Source organism: Neovison vison, chromosome 6, assembly GCF_020171115.1.
Source record: "Neovison vison isolate M4711 chromosome 6, ASM_NN_V1, whole genome shotgun sequence".
Lineage (NCBI taxonomy): Eukaryota > Metazoa > Chordata > Mammalia > Carnivora > Mustelidae > Neogale > Neogale vison.
The window spans coordinates 137,976,644-137,994,558 of NC_058096.1; the positions used below are offsets into that span (position 1 = coordinate 137,976,644).

At 38.9% G+C, this 17,915-nt stretch overlaps 1 protein-coding gene across 3 annotated transcripts in view; it reads right to left on the bottom strand.

The window, feature by feature from the left end:
• ULK4 (unc-51 like kinase 4) overlaps positions 1 to 17,915 on the bottom strand; it is a 672,337-nt gene that overhangs the window by 440,143 nt on the left and 214,279 nt on the right. For all 3 annotated transcript variants that reach the window (XM_044252436.1, XM_044252435.1, XM_044252437.1), the window contains exons 23-25: positions 5,777 to 5,910; positions 3,438 to 3,559; positions 3,228 to 3,284 (exon numbers count right to left, since the gene is read on the bottom strand). In XM_044252436.1, the coding sequence (XP_044108371.1) occupies positions 3,228 to 3,284; positions 3,438 to 3,559; positions 5,777 to 5,910 (313 nt within the window). The remainder of the gene's footprint in view (positions 1 to 3,227; positions 3,285 to 3,437; positions 3,560 to 5,776; positions 5,911 to 17,915) is intronic.

Genomic DNA, 17,915 nt, shown 5'->3' on the forward strand with positions numbered 1-17,915 from the left:
TTTTTAGGAGAAAACGATAGCCACCACACTGCTATTGTTGCACTTGATGAGGCCAGGACCTTAAAAAAAAAAAACTCAACAAAATCCTCTTCCTCAGTGCATTAATCAAGAGAATTTTCCAAAGGACACAAGAAACACAGTGAACATTAGGTTAATACACATCATGAGTTCCTGAGCGCATTTCCTTAATGTCATTGCTTCCTATTTCCCAGCCCAGTTCAATGGAGGCCCCACAGAACTATGGTATTCACCAGAGAATCTCCCCACAGCACTTCCCCAGAGGCTCACATTATCCCTAGACACTTTTTTTTTTAAACCGGAGAGAAATGTGGGTATGATGACATACCGCTTCTGTTAATCAGAAGGGAAAATAGCAATTACCAGCTATGTAGTCCTCTTTTGTCTGGACCCTTTGAAAGCTCAATAATGGTTTAAAGGTGCCCTGCTAAATTGTTTCCAAATACCCCTTTTAAACGTAAACGACCAAAATTCACTTTAGTTAGGAAAAATATGTTTATAAAATGTTAATTGCTATACTCATATGTTCATACGTAAGAAGTCCTGAATTTTCCTACCCTCCCCCAAAAATAAATAAATAAAAGAAGTCTATGGGTCAAATAGGCAAACCATGCCTGGTGCCAGCATGAGAAGTGAGACCAACAGGAAGCACAACGCCACCGCTCCCTGCAGCCCAGCTCCTTCAGGACCCTTCTCACGAGTGGCCATCGCACCAGCCTGACTGCTGTCTCCACAACTGTGAAAGGCAGGCCAGCAGCTCCTGGACAGCTGCTTTAGAGGAAGCCCAGAAAGCTCTGGAGAGCAACGTGCTGCCACTGGATATAGCTACTGAAGATGAACCAGGCTAGAGTAGCTCAAATGAAGGCAAACTAAGCTATTCTACCAGATATATTTTGGAAAAAATACTAAAAATAATATTTAACTCCAGATAGAACAATAAGTCTTTCAAAGCACAGTACTGAATACACCCACCAGAATGACCCCCTCAGGCCACCAGGACAGAGGGTGCCCCGTGCTCTGGACAGTTTCTACAGGACTGCTACATACAGCTGTGCAGCCCCCTTCTCTACACACACACACACACACACACACACACGCATGCACGCGCATATACATGCACACAAAACCAACAAACAAAACCTCTTCCCAAAAAAGAGGAAACCTTTACCAAAATAAAATTTAAAAGAATTATTTCGAAGCTCAAAACTCAAGAGGCTTTAATATGCTAACCTGCGCTGTGAATTTCTGTGAAGCTGAAGGATGCTGGATAAATTGACTTCGTCTGATGGCATCAGTAGGGGTGACTTCGATAATACCTTTGGCACCCTCTGGATAGATTATGAATAAGTTCTCAGAAGTAACAACCAATTCTCAATAGTTCATAATAAATGCATAAGAACTCTGTAGATAAGTAAATCTAGGTCCTTCATTTTAGTCAATATCTCTTCCCCTTTACTAATTTTTCATCAAAGCCATCCACACTGAGTAAAAGAAGAATGAACACGCAGCTAAGGCCAAATAACATATGAGATGAGGAAAATGATGAAAGAATTCTGGAACTGGTCATGATCCAAACTAGGAAAACATCATGGAGAAAGCCAAAAGATCTTTTCCATTTTACTTGCCTAAACTCCCTCTACCTGAGTGACATTATCTGGGGGCGGGGGGACAAGGCTAAAGATTTTTCCAGTATCCTAACTACCTTTCAACCAAGAATTTTCCATTCCCTAAAAGGGCCTATATTAAGAGGACCCTCCAGACTACCTCCTAATCCACACAGAGTTCACCCATCCTTGGGAGAAGATAAGGAGGTCCCGCCTTGGTGTGACCTCCTCCCTTGTCTGGAGCATAGCATTAGATGGAGCAGATGTGTTCTCCCCAAAACACACACACATAATTCCTGAAGTTCATAAAGACTTTTTTTGTTGGAGACACTTGCCAGTTCCTTGAAAACCTAAACTGTAGTCAGTTAATATACACAGAGAAAAGCACTCCACAGGAGAAAAAAATAAGAGAGCAAACAAACAAGGACAATTATCGGCCTCCCAAATAAACATCATGTCAAAAGATTCCAAGATGCCTACAAGGGCAAAACTACCATCTCCAGGGAACGATAGCTCAGTGCAAAAGGATCAGGGAATTAAGGCATGCCAAAGTGATACCTATATAGTACTTAAAAACAGATTAAAAGGCAAATTAAAGAAGGTAGCAAATGAAAATTCTAATAATTTGCAAATCCATGAATGTACAACAACAAAATTACATACTTTGCAAAATTTGGGATTCAAGGCACTTAAGATAATAAAGATTTGAAGTTAGGTACAAAAGGACCCTAACTACATTGCTTGAGCACACTTCTTAAAAAAATCAGTGATCTCCACTCAACTTCAAAACTTCATTATTTTACTCTATGATGAACCTTCTAGAAAACTACACTCCCACTTGCAAAGGACAGTCATTTTTTTGTATTCCAAACTTGGGATAATGTAGAGATGTTTACTTCATTTTAACTAGAAACCCCTATGGCGTTTTGAAAATCTCAACTGAGTGTTTGTTATTAATATCAAAGTAAGACTGGAGATGGCATGTGACAAATATCGCAACTTCCCCTTTGTGTAGGACCCCATTTTATCAACAATATATAACTATTCCAGGGTAGAAAAAAAGATAATATGATTCTTGAGCCACAACCTGAACAAAATGACTATTTTTTGTCAACAAAAATGAAGTGAAAGCAGGACAATGATTTGCTTTTCATTGTTACCCATCTCATCAAAATTAAAGAAAAAGTTAAATTGAGCTTAACTTAGAGAAATGCCATCATAAAAAGAGACACTGCATGTAACTGGACAACATAAGCCAAAGTAAATAATGATGATAACATATTCCCAGCATTCTATTCTCTCCAGGTTGACTATTTTAAATTTTTTCACAACGTTTAATACCAAAATCTATGAAGTGATTTCTATGGACTTATTTGCCCTACTTGGGTGGTATCTGAACAAAATACATTATCAGGAGAGAATGTATTTTTCTCCAAATGTCAAATTTTATTACAGTCAACAGATAAAAATATAAAAAGGTCATATCCCTAGAGTCAAATAAATACCACAAGGATTTTAAAATTACTTCATTCTGACACCAAATTCCACAGACAGTAAAGACAGCCACATTTTTATTAGGAACGTTAAAAATTCAGTGTTACTCACAAGAATAGTTCCATAACTGAAAAGGAATTCTTCTGTTACAACTTGAGGTCGAAATACCTGTGTGATGAGAGTTTCCACAGATTAAATGCTGAAAGCCACGTGTAAGAAAACAAAATAAAAATGTTTTGTCTGAGTTGCAGTCTCTAAGACTCAGTTTAACCAAAAAGGGAGTCACTTTTACATTATTTTTTTTTGCTAATAAGATAGTACCTGAGAAGTTACGAGGTGAAGCACGATAGGCATCAGGGGTAGACACAGCTTCAGCTGCTTCGCTTGGACTGTTGATGGGTGTTTGCGGCCAGAAACATTAGCCAAGGCATTAAGAATGTCACCTGCAAAGCACATCCCAGAGCCCACACGAAGGTTACAGAACGCAAATACTTCAGGACCATCAGTCACTGCCTGAACACTCATGGGGCTGCTGTGATAATTACTTTCCAAATAAAAGAAGTGGGTAGAAGCTGTGTTATTTTATTCACAAATATTGAGATTATAATAGAAAACTGTGGCCTCTGGAGACAGAATGGATATAAGTTTGATCTTTCATCGAGCAATTTTATTTTATTTTATTTTTTTTAAAGATTTTATTTACTTATTTGTCAGAGAGAGCGAGAGCGAGCACAGGCAGACAGAGTGGCAGGCAGAGTCAGAGGGAGAGGGAGAAGCAGGCTCCCTGCAGAGCAAGGAGCCCGATGTGGGACTTGATCCCAGGACGCCGGGATCATGACCTGAGCTGAAGCAGCTGCTTAACCAACTGAGCCACCCAGGCGTCCCTCATCAAGCAATTTTAAACAGAGTTTATAGTAGTGGTTTTCAACATGGTGATTATTCTTTGTTTTTTTGGTCTTTTCCAAATTTTAACCACAAGCACTTTTCACTTCTGTAAACAGAAAAATTTTATTTAAAAAATTAAAAATGAATCTTGGAACACTGAAAAAATAAATAAATAAATAATAAAATAAAATAAATTAAAAATTAAAAATGGGGGCTCCTGGGTGGCTCAGTCGTTTAAGCACCCAACTCTCGATCTCAGCTCAGGTCTTGATCTCAGAGTCATGAGTTCAAGTCCCATGTTGGGTTCCATGCCCAGCCTACTTAAAAAATATGTAAGTGAGCAGATTATAGACTGCAATTTTTAAATAACAGAATAGGATGGAGGAAAAAGGATCAATTCCTAAAACTTCCTATTGGATGATAAGTCCAATCATAAATAAAACTTGTATTATGGACATCTGAATCTTAGCATCACATCCTAAAACAGGATGAATCTGGCACTAAGAAACTCAACTACCAACTGACCAGACTGTACTCTTCAGGTTGAAATCTTATAAAAGGTTACAATCCCCCCCCCAAAAAATTTGAAATGTTCTATTTTCAGTCATTAACAGGCAAAAAAAAAAAAAAATCTCTCAAAGTATAAGTAAGGACCAAAAGGATACCATCAATCAGCCATGAAGATATTTTCATTATTCAGATTTAATACTCAACACTTCTGAGTCTAAGTATATTTTACCATAAGAGACTGGATCAAATTTCACATTTTAAACATTTCTGGTTTACAGCTACATCTGCTGGAAAAGCATGGAATGGGATTTAAATAAAATGTATGCATTCCTTAGATTATTTTAGTTTCTCCAAATAACAATGAATAAGAGATTAACTGGAAGAGATTATGCTGAGTGAAATAAGTCAAGCAGAGAGAGTCAATTATCATATGGTTTCACTTATTTGTGGAGCATAACAAATAGCATGGAGGACAAGGGGTGTTCGAGAGGAGAAGGGAATTTGGGGAAATTGGAAGGGGAGGTGAACCATGAGAGACTATGGACTCTGAAAAACAATCTGAGGGGTTTGAAGTGGCGGGGGGGGGGTTGGGGTACCAGGTGGTGGGTATTATAGAGGGCATGGCCTGCATGGAGCATTGGGTGTGGTGAAAAAATAATGAATAATGTTTTTCTGAAAATAAATAAATTGGAAAAAAAGTCTTCAAAAAAATAAAAAAAAAGAGATTAACTGGGATAGACATCTTTTGCAAATCCTTATGTGATATATTTATTTAAATTTCTTCAAACTCCAGAAGTTTCTAAACTTTGAACTTCAAAATTAAAATTCTTTAATATCTATACATTAATGCCTATGCATTTTAAAATTCTTTTGACAGTAAATAAATGTGTGGCTGTAACCTGAAGGAAAATTTTTTTCTTCAGAATTAGGCAGAGAGAAATCTCGAGAAAGCCTAAGTTCAATTTTAAGCTCTTAAGATGCTTTCATTGTGTTGATTTTTCCAAAATTGCCCGTTCACCTCAGAGAACACCTCAGTGCGACCTTTAGCCTGCTCATTGCCTCAGTCATGTCACTGATTCAAAATAACTATAAAACAAGATAAAGCAAATCTTGAATTGAAATCTTGAAACGACACAACCAAGAAAAGGTGTCACTGTACTCGCCTGTGATAAGCGAGAGGCAAGACTAAAAAAGAGGCACAACCAAAAAGCTCATGCACAGAAAGGCAGTCAGCATGGGGCCTGCGGAGGAGCCCCCGATTTTACCCAGGATCCGTGGCAGTTCCTGCACGATGTGATGGATGAGAAGGTCCAGGCATCTGGACAGGTATTCATTGCTGCTTTCCTGCTCCTTGCCTGGAGTGGTCTTTCTGCTGTCTCTCTCGATGTACATCACCAGTCTACATACAGGAAAGTGCAAAAGATTACCTCTCATGATAGAACAGTTGATAGCATCTGTCTGAAAATGCCGCCAAGGCAAGTGTTTCCAGGGGGCACAGTCCCAATCATGCTGACATTTGGATTTGTAGCAATTTGTCAGGCACAGTCTATTTTTGCCTTAGAAAAATCTAAACGTTTATGCAATAAGAAAATAAGGCAACTTAGAATGTATCTGCCAACATATTACAAAATAATGCCCTGATTTCATTTAGCCTTGGCCCAGGAAAAGAAACCGCATTTTTCAGATGACAGATGAAAGGCAGAAAAAGGCGTCTGGGTAGAAGAGCGCTCGGAGTTTCAAAGATTCAAAGTGGAACCACAAGTTGTCTGCACTTCTGTTGGTCATCAGTACTAAATTTGCTTGGAACCTCAGGCAAGTCCCATGAATTCCAGCTCCTTCACTAATTGTGTACATAAATCCAAAGAAAGAGTTTCATTTCAACATTGGATGATACGGATAGCAGATACTATATCAAAACATCTGCATTTCACATGTTCCTTTTCCCCTACTTTTATGATCTCTGTCCTTTAACAAACATAGGACTTCTTCAACCCACTGGCATTTAGTACATCAATCTCTGACCAAGTGTGCCCAGCCCAGACCCAAGGAACATAACAGGCCATTACTCCAGACACTGAGGGTAAGGTTGAAAACTTTTAGGCTCCTGTTTCATCCCCTCTGCTGAACCCACCAGGCACATTCCCAAATGCCCACTCCTCTTGTTTCTTGAGTGGGCAGTGAGTTCACTGATTTTGTTGCATGAAAGCTCCTTTATATTCCCCATGCCATCATCCCTTGTTCTCACTCAGATCACCCAATTTTTACTTCCCAGAGAGAACTTCTAACCAACTCCTCTTGTCAACTGGAAGGAGGGGGGTTTGTAAATAACACATATAGATATAAAGAATACTGAAATCATAATGCTTAGCATTCATGTAGCTCTCTTCGTAGATCTGGTCAGGCTTTTTACCATTTTTGCTCACTATTACTTGGAGCTCTACGTGAACACAAGCGGGCAACACTGAATCAAAAGTCTGTTTCCATCAGCCAGTTAGTATCCTCTGCTCAAGTTACTGATAACAGTGCTGGCCACACTCTAACAAGCACATGGCATTCATTAAAATCAGGGGAAACACTCATGAATCACCAGCAGTGTATCACTACTACTTAAAGAACCCATAGGACAAAACTTTCTGATGACAAGTAAACCACAGAAATGAGACCCAGAGACTTCATGATGAATGGACTCTAAGAGCTTCAGGAGATGTGATACAGTGCATGGGGACAGCCTTCTCAGCCAGCCAGCCTGGAGCTTCCAAAACACATGCCACCACACACTGTTGTTATGGCTGGAAGCTTCTGAGACAAGAGCAGCAACTTTAAGAATCTCTTGATTAGTTGGCCCTGTTCCCTCAGCCCAACCCAAGGAGAGGGACCTGAAAATACCAAGGAGGGGGAAAACTAATCTTCCTTTTCTGCTCCCCAAAAGGGGTTGCCTGACATCTCCCTGCCCAGCCTTAGCCAACTGCCCAACAGCTTTTCTGAAGTGAAAGAATACTTTGTCTCCTCCAAGATGAGTATTTCAAACACACCCCCTAACCATAATCTGCTCTTGATCCTACTTGCACACTCTTCTACTGCAACCAATCCTCAATTTCAGGAAACTTCTCCTAATTGAATCCACGATGTTTTCTCCCAATCCACCAAGACTTCTCTTCACTTACTTCCTGCTTCGATTACATCCCATTATCTATCATTTTGATGCCCTCTTGTCCCCTGTCTTTTCTGTGGGCCCATCTAGCCAAACATACTCTGGATGAGTCCAAAGATCAGCTTTCTGGATGCCTGCAAAGAAGGCTGCTGAAGCTCAACTCCACCATAAATGCGTGACACCTCTACTGAATGGCCCAGAGCAGTAGCAGCAATCTGAATATCTCATTGGTCAATGTATGTCAGTCTATTTTCAAACTGTCATTCTCTTCAAACCCCTAAGGGTCTACCCTCTCATTAGACTCTCACTGAGTGATTCTAACTATTGTACAGAGAAAATAGAAAGCATCATGAAGGAACTGTCCTTCCTAAGTCTCAACATGCACACCTCCTGTGAATCACATCCTAGCCACATTTCCTCCCATCTCAACAGAGGACCTATCTCTCCTTTGCTCTGTGCTTTAGCTCTCATTCTCCCCTACCTTCTCAGAACCTTAAAACTGCCAATTACTCATTTTCCCTTTTATATATTTACTTTCGGCCACTTAACAACATAATTTTTGTAATTTTTCTAACAACTTCCTCATTGCTTCTCTCAGTCCCTTCTCGTCAAACCTCTTAAAACAGAAATCTATACCTAGCACCTCCACAGTTCCTCCTACATGTTCCTCAACCACCTCAGTCTCACTCACGGTCTTCACTCACTTGAAGGTCACTGACATCAAATCAAGTGGGCACGTGTCAGCAGTGTTCAACACTGTTGTCACCCCTCCTACTCCTCTATATACCATAACACCATACCTTCCTAGTGTTCTTCTCCAGTTTCTTCAGTTGGTCCTTCTCTGTGTCTTTTGTTGATTCGTGCTTCTAAATGCTCAAGTTTATCAAGACTCAGTTCTAGATCTACTGCTCTTTTCCTACTACCATTTGACCCAGGCAATCTCATCTCCATCAATGATTTGAACTCCACATATACACCTGTGTATACTCCAATTCCAGAGCTGCAGCCCAAACCTGGTCTCTATATTCCACTGCTGATTTGACTTCTGCTTTTCTTTGTCTCAAAGGCATTTCAAAATCTACATATCCCAAGTAAACATAATTATCATCCCAACCAACCTGTGGTCTTTCATAATATAATGTCCCATTGTAAAACATCACTCTCCACCCTATTAATACAAACCAGAAGCCTAAGAGTCATCCTTATCACCTCCTTTTCTCTTACTTCCTACAGCACATCAATCATTAAATATTTCCCAAACCCTTACAGTTTTTCGCTCCCAATCAAATGCAAGCTTCCATATTACCTTCTTCCACACAACTATAATAGCCTCCTAGCTGGTGTATGTCCTTCTACTCTGTCATTTTAACCCTTACACACCCTACATCTATGTGGATCTTGTCCACCAGGTTCCTCCTGTTCTTAAAACCTTTCAGTGGAATCCCACTATCCTTAACATGGGAGTACTTTTTTTTTTAAGATTTATTTATTTGACAGAGATCACAAGTAGGCAGAGAGGCAGGCTCCCTACTGAGCAGACAGCCCAATGCAGGGCTCAATCCCAGGACCCTGGGATCATGACCTGAGCCAAAGGCAGAGGCTTTAACCCACTGAGCCACCCAGGCACCCCAACATGGGGAGTTCTTAAAAGTCCCTATCATGACCTGCAATGCCTATAGGGTCTGGCCCCCAACTGCATTTCCAGCTTTGGTTTGCTTTCTTTTCCTCTGGTTACACTGTTCTTCCAGCCCCTCTCACCTTCCTCAGCAACAAGGTATTACCTCTCTGCCTGCATGAATCTTCTCTTCCTCCTGGCCAGTGAGATTTTACAATTTTCATACATTTTATAATGTATTTTTATACCTTTTATGATGTATTTTTGATTATCTGATAGTTTGCATCCCAGGAAATTTAAAAATACCATAGGGCAAGAACCATATCTGATTTTGCTCACCCCATCTTTCTACTTCTGAGTACAGTTCCTGACATGAAATAAGTGCCTGATAAATATTAGCTGACTAGACACATATTGCTTTTGAAACTGCCCTAAGACTTTACCTAGTTCTCTGAAGCAATTCCTTGGTCCTTACTTTTCCCAAGGTCTTTTTCTTAATTCTACTGTTTGATGTGTTTGGCATTTACAGAGCTGTGTTATATAAGGAAGGGAGGGAGAAAGGGAGGGAGGGAAGGAGGGAGGAAGGGAAAGTTAAGGGAGGGGAGGGGAGAGAGAAAGAAGGAAAGAAGGAATAAAATTTCTAAGAAAAGCTTTTTCTAAGAAAGAGATACCATAAGTAAAATCAAAAAACAAATGGAGGAAAAATATTTCCTCCATTTGGTTCATCAAGTGATGAATAGATAAAGACGATGTGGTATACAAATACAATGGAGTATTATGCAGCATGTCAAAGGAAATCCTGCCATTTGAGACAACATGGATGGATTTTAAGGGCACTGTGCTAAGTCAAGCAAGCCAAGAAGTCAAATACTACATGGTAGCATTTTTGTGTGGAATCTAGAAAGAGAGAGAGAGAGAGAGGAAGGAAGGAAGGAAGGAAGGAAGGAAGGAAAAGAAAAGTCAAACTCATAGAAACTGAGAGTAAAATAGTAGTTGCCAGATGCTGAGGGTGGGGAGAATAAAGAGAGGTAGATAAGATGGTTCAACTTTCCGTGATAGGAGCAATAAAGTCAGAGGATCTAATGTAAAACATAGTGACTTCTTAATTTTGGCCATTCTAACTGGGGTAAGGTGGTATCTCAATGTGGTTTTGATTTGAATCTCCCTGATGGCTAATGATGATGAACATTTTTTCATGTGTCTGTTAGCCATCTGTATGTCTTCTTTGGAGAAGTGTTTGTTCATGTCTTCTGGCCATTTTTTGACATGATTATCTGTTTTTTGGGTGTTGAGTTTGAGGAGTTCTTTATAGATCTTGGATATCAGCCTTTTGTCTGTAGTGTCATTTGTGAATATCTTCTCCCATTCTGTGGGTTGCCTGTTTGTTTTCTAAACTGTTTCCTTTGCTGTGCAGAAGCTTTTGATCTTGATGAAGTCCCAAAAGTTCATTTTTACTTTTGTTTCCTTTGCCTCTGGAGACATATCTTGAAAAAAATTGCTGTAGCCGATGTCGAAAAGGTTACTGCTTATGTTCTCCTCTAGGATTTTGATAGATTCCTGTCTCATGTTGAGGTTTTTTTTAACGATTTCGAGTTTATCTTTGTGTGTGGTAGAAGAAAATGGTCAAGTTTCATTCTTCTATACATAGCTGTCCAATTTTCCCAGCACTATTTATTGAAGAGACTCTCTTTTTTCCACTGTATATGTATTCTGCTTTGTTGAAGATTATTTGGCCATAGAGTCGTGGGTCCATATCTGGGCTCTCTAAACAACAAGTGTTGGAGAGGATGTGGGGAAATGGGAACCCTCGTACACTATTGGTGGGAATGCAAGCTGGTGCAGCCACTTTGGAAACAGTGTGGAGATTCCTTAAGGAATTCAAAGTAGAGCTACCCTAGGACCTTGCAATTGCACTACTGGGTATTTACCCCAAAGATACAGATGTAGTGAAAAGAAGGGCCATCTGTACCCCAGTGTTCACAGCAGCAATGGCCACAGTCGCCAAACTGTGGAAAGAGCCAAGATGCCCTTCAATAGACAAATGGATAAAGAAGATATGGTCCATATGTACAATGGAGTACTATGCCTCCATCAGGAAGATTAATACGCAACTTTCATATCAACATGGATAGGACTGGAGTGAAGTCAAGCAGAGAGAGAGTCAAATATCATATGGTTTCACTTGCTTGTGGAGGATAAGGAATAACACGGGAAACATTGGGAGAAGGAGAGGAGAAGGGAGCTGGGTGAAATCGGAGGGGGAGACAAAGCATGAGAGACTGAGGACTCTGAGAAACAAACTGAGGGTTTTGGCGAGGAGGGAGGTGTGGGGTTGGGTGAACCTGGTGGTGCATATTTAAGAAGGGCCCATATTGCTTGGAGCACTGGGTGTGGTGCATAAACAATGACTCTTGGAACACTGAAAAAATAAAATAAAGCTAAAAAAAAAAAGCATGGTAACTATGGTGGAGAACACTTTATTGTATAACTGAAATTTACTAAGAAAGTAGAACTTAAATGCTCTCAAAAGAAAAATAAAGATAAATCTGTAAGTGGTGAAGGTATTAACTAGCTAGCTGGAGGAGTCCTTTCATAATGTATCAAATCACCACAATCTACACTTTAAACATCTTACAATTTTATATGTCAATTATACCTCAATAAAGCTGAATCTTTCTAAAAAAGACAAACTGTGGGAAAATATTTCCAATTCATACCACAAAAGACGATATGTACACACAGACACATATACACACTTATGTATATGTGTGTATATATGGGAGGCATACATATATATGCCTCCCAGATATCAATTAGAATAAAACTAAGAAGCCAAGAGAAAATATGAAAGATAGGAAAAGGCAATATACAGAGAAGATAATATAAATGGCCCAAGCAAGAAGATGCTCCACTTTGCCCATAATAAGAGAAATGTATGTTGGCCCTTGAATAATGTGGGGGTTGAGGGTGCTGAGCTCCCCACACAGTTCAAAGTCCACATATAACTTTTGACCCCCTCACCTGAAAAAACCTAACTACCAATACAGGAACCACAATAGAGCACTTTTTACTGTGATCACACAATTTCCTACAGAGATGAACTGCGGCTCAAGCACAGACAACTAGTGTCACATGATGTTTTAAGCAGATACTCCCAACACTTGAGCTCACTGCAACTGTACCACGAAGTAGCTATAAAATTCTTATAGTAATACAGTATGTGCTACAGTGAGTTTTATGTAGCTATGATTTAATACTGCATCTTTACATTTGTTTATATCTCTCTCAACTACAAATGGCTTGAGCTGTGATCAATTTTAACATTTTTTAAGATTTATCTACTTAATTTAGAGAGAGTGAGAGAATGCACATGAGTTGGGGGGGGCAGGGGGAAGGGTGAAGTCGACTCCCCGCTGAGCATGCGTCTTTATGCAGGGCTCAATCCCAGGACCTCAAAATCACAACCTGAGCCAAAACCAAGAGTCAGACACTTAACTGAGCCATCCAGGCGCCCCCAGTTTTAACTTTTTATAATAGATTTATATGTATTTTATGACAGTAAATGATAAGATAGCCTAGTATCTCTATATATTTTGTGCATTCATGACATACCCAACTTTTTCTTAATTTTTTTCAATATTTCTAGGCTATACGCTTCATCTGTGAGCTTTTTTCAAATTGTCACAAATCTCAAAAAATTTTTCCAAGGTATTTATTGAAAAAAAAAAATCTGTATAAACGTGGACCTATACAGATCAAACCCATATTGGTCAAGGGTCAACAGTATATTAAAATATCTATATAGCCTTCAAATGGCCAAATGCATAAAGTTTGATAGCAAAGACTGCCATCAAGACTCGGGATGATACCAATAGTACTGCTGGTGGAAGTATAACTTGGCGCAAATCCCAGAGACAGCAGATGGGCAGTTATCTTCAAAATTAAAAAAAAAAAAAGTCTAGCAAATCTACCTCTAGGAAGAAATTATTCTGTATATAATTGTACACCCGCAACACATTCATATTTTTCTGCTTATAACAGTAAGAAATTAAGGAGGAACATGCCCAGCAAAAGAGGGATGGTTAAATAAAATATGGTCCCTCATTACACTGTAACTATATACTATAGGGAAAGAATGATGTATAAGAGACATTGTTAAGTAAAACAGGAAAAGTTCAAAACAGTATTTTTTGTTTTGACAAATAGGATCTATACTCACATTTTCTTGGATAAAAAATTCTTTGGAAGGATACACAAGCCAAAAGGAACTAATAACAATGCTTCGTATTGCATGATGGTGCTCTGGGGCTTCGGAACACAAGGTGGAATATATTTCTCACTTCTGAATTTTATTTGATTTTTGAACAATGAATACAAGTTATCTACTCAAAACATGGAATAATATCATTGTCCTACAGAGTCCATTTTTTTAACTCACAGGAATGAAAGGCACAGCATAGGAAATATAGCCACTGGTACTGTAAAAGCGTTGTATGGGGACAGATGGGAGCTACACTTGCAGTGGACACAGGACCATGTACAGAGTTCCAGAATCACTCTGTTTTACATCTCAAAGTAATATAACACCGTGTGTCAGCTGTTCTCAAAAAAAAGAGAGAAAAGAAAAGATATTGTTTCGGTGATATAATGCTCAATAACACATGAGATGCTACCAAATGGTAAGTGCTGAGTGCAGACAAAAAGACTATCCCTCTCTGTAAGACCTATGGAGTTATGCTTTCTCACAGTGCCAAGTATCAGGATGACTTTCAAAAAGTATTAAGCCTATGACAGTACCACAGCACTGCCTCCAAAAGTTTATTATGGTCCATGGCCCATTAAGATGTCTATATGTTTTTTTCTCCTTTCCTTCAGCAGGGTCACTTCATCCAACAATACTAAGATGGAGTGGCCGACCAAACCTGTATGTAATTCCCTGCAGCACTACGTAAAACTATGATCCTGAACAAATTCTGTTACCTCTTAAAAGCTTCAGTTCTCTAATTATAAATGAGATAATAATGCCCACGTTGTAGGATACCACTGTGACAATTCAATGAGCTAGTAGCCTGGGGTAGGACACACAGTCATTTCTCAAAAAATGGTAGCTAGTACTGTTAATTATTGTTATTATTTTTTAAAGATTTTATTTATTTATTTGACAGACAGAAATCACAAGTAGGCAGAGAGGCAGGCAAAGAGAGAGAGGAGGAGGCAGGCTCCCTGCTGAGCAGAGAACCCGATGCAGGGCTCAATCCCAGGACCCTGAGATCATGATCTGAACTGAAGGCAGAGGCTTTAACCCATTGAGCCACCCAGGTGCCCCAACTATTGTTATTATTAATATTAATAATTACTATTACCTCTACCACCAAACTCAACAAACTGCTTTCTTGAAAGATCCCAGAGGGCAAATTACTTCTCATCCTACTCTCTTATTCACAGATCATCATGGTTGAAAATCTTGCCTCTGGCTTCCCCTGCATTTAGAGCCCTGCCTCAAGTGATTACAGTAAGAGGGAGTATGCTGTCTTTCAGGAGATGGTGTGGAAATACAGGTCATTAAAACTTTACTACTCCTTTTGATGTAAGAAAAATGTAAACATTTCCAGTAAGGAAATAAAATAGCTATCAGGTCAGTTTTATTTTAAAAGAACATCCAGGATGTACAGCCATTTATTAACCCAATCTTCTAGTAAGAGGCATTATGGCTGCTGTCAGCTTTCTTTCTTACAGACCATTCCACTGTGAAGGCCACTGCATTTGTCTACTGGGTTACAGGGGCAAAAGAGGCTGAGGTACATACATAAAAAGAGAACCACGACAGTTCCACATCACGGAGCTGCCCCCACTGCTTCCCAAAGTGGCTGTCCCAAGGTAGTCCCAACAGCCAGGTAGGAGTTGCCTCTGAGTTGTAAGCTCATTGCTATCTACTGGTGTCAGATTTCATCCTGACCCATCCATATCCTGTGGTCTTCATTTGAATTTTCTTCATTATTAACATGGTAAGCATATTTTTGTATCTCCTCTTTTGTGAAATACCTGTTCAGGTGTTTTGCTCATTCTCCCACTGGGTTTTCAATCTTCTCTTACTGACTTGTAGGCATTATCTATATGGTCAAGATCTTTCTTCTTCCCCTTCTTTTCCCTTCTTTCTCTTTCTTCTCCTTCTTTTGGTCTTTTCCACTGAATTCCTCAATTCATTGGATACGGATTTATCATATGGATTGGGAAGAAATTGAAATCCATAATTCTTCCAGGTAGATAACCACTTGCCTGGTACTACTGACTAAAAAGGTACTTCTAAAACTAAGTGTGAAAGAGGAAGGGTAAAATAACAAATACAGGGCAAAGTCTGATAAAAAAGCAGCTTATCCCTAGATTACCTCCTCTACCCAATAAGTCAGGTGACTGCCACTGAACTTGCACCCAAGAAGACATTGAAATTGGGAGGTTTATTCTGAGAGAAAATGAAACAGAAAGTTTCTAGACTGGGAGAAAGTAGACCAAATCAAAGAGACCACTACCAAAGTACAAATAGAGACTAAGTGAATTCCCATTGAGGCTTCCAGCCCCCTTCCCCAGAAGACTCCGAGGATTCTCGCAGCCAGGGCCCAGGCTTCCAGCTGATAACCAGGATGCTCTTCATGCTCTTTAGCAAAACTAGCCCAAGGCAAACATATTAGAGATATTAATGAAGTTCAAATTAAATGTCTGTACAGATGATCTTAGTGTGAAACTCAAAAGTCAAGAAAATTCATTCATGCACTGAGAACTTCTAAAACAGGCTCAATTCTTAATCATGATCAAACCAAACATTACCACTTATCTGCAGCCATGCCTTTGCTTGAATTCTAATTGCTGACATTCATCCATGCTCTTTTCCATTGCTGGATAGTATTCCAGTGTGTGGATATACTACAACTTAGTCATTATTGATGGATGTTGGAGCTGTTTCAATTTATGAATAGTGCTAAGAATATCTTGTGCTTGGCACATGTAAACATGTCCCATGTTGGGTAAACACCTGCAAGTAAAATTGCTGGATCACAATGCATTCTTAGATTCAGTTTAGTAGACACTGCAGATGATCAGTTTTCCAAAGTGATTATTAAGACAATTTACATTCCAACAGGGAGATATAAAGAATTCCAGTTGCTCTACATTTTTGCCAAAATTTACGTTAACAGGTTTTTTAATTTATAGCCATTCTGGTGTGTATCCTTTGGTACATCATTACAATCAAACTGAATTTTCCTGATGATTAATAAGGTTATGCACCTTTTTGTGTGTTCAATGCCCTCTTGGAGATGACTTTTATAAACTGCCTATTCAAGTCTTGTGTTCATTTTCCTGTTGGGTTATCCCCTTTCAGTTCTTTAGATACTGTAATTAAGAGCCCACTGTTGATTATGTGTGTGTCAAATATCTTCCTGTACCCTATGTCTTATTTTGTTATTCTCTTAAAACTGACCACAGTTTTCTTACTATCATCATGTCTTTTGATTAACAGAGTTCCCAATTTTAAGGTAATGCAATCTATCAATATTTTCCTTCTTGAACTGCTTTAGTGTCCTGTTAAAAAAATGTTGGTCAACTCCAGGATCACAAAGATATTTTTATTTGTTACCTACTGGAAGCTTTATTGTTTAAATAACATTTTTATATTTAAACATGAAATCTATCAAAATTGATATTTTATACAGTATAACTTAATACAGTCTCTCTATACTGATATCTAAAGTAATTCAGCACTATTGTAAAAACCACCATTTCCACTGTCATCTCCTATCTCTTCTGCTCTTCTCCATGTTTTCTACCCTGAATTTCTCTCTATCCTGACCCCACCTTACTTCAGTAGATTAATTCTCTATTCGGCTGTGTCTAATCCACTGAACTCCTACTTTCAGATACTGCATTTTTCAGTTCTTGAATCCCCATTTTTGTTTGTTTTTATTGCTCTAGCTCTCTATTGAAATGTCCCATCTGAACAGGAATATACTGATATAGTTATTTTAAGGTCAACATCTGATACGTCCATCGTCTGTATCCTTTGTGGATACTGTTACCTTGTTTGTTTGTTCATTTGTTTTTGTCATATCATCTTGTGTCCTCGTAGGCCTAATTACTTTCTATTGAGGGTTAGATTCTATACATGGAAACTGGAAAAATATTTTGAAGCCTAGGATTAGTCTTCTCCAGACAAAATTTACATTTGCTTCTGGAAGGCAGTTGGGGAATCAATAAGCCTGGATCACTTGAATCCACTCAGATATTGAGATGTTTCAGAAGAGGGCTTCTTTCCTTGTTCCAGGAAATCCCTTATATAAGTAACAGGTAGCTCCAGAAACAGAAAACAGAAGATGGAAATGTTTATCTACTGGAAATCAGGGGATCCAAAAGAAATCCTGCCAAAATTCACAGAGTATTAAAAAAAGCTAATTAACACTCATCTATAAGGAACTGATTTTTCCTTGGTATTTAAATTATCTGTTACAAAATGTTATAATGTGCTACCTAACTACTATAGCCTGAAATATATCTTTTATTTTTTTTAAGGCGAAAACTACTCAAATAGTTTCCAAACACTAGCACAGACTTTTAACACATAAGAAAATATCCATTACTCTGCTGGGAG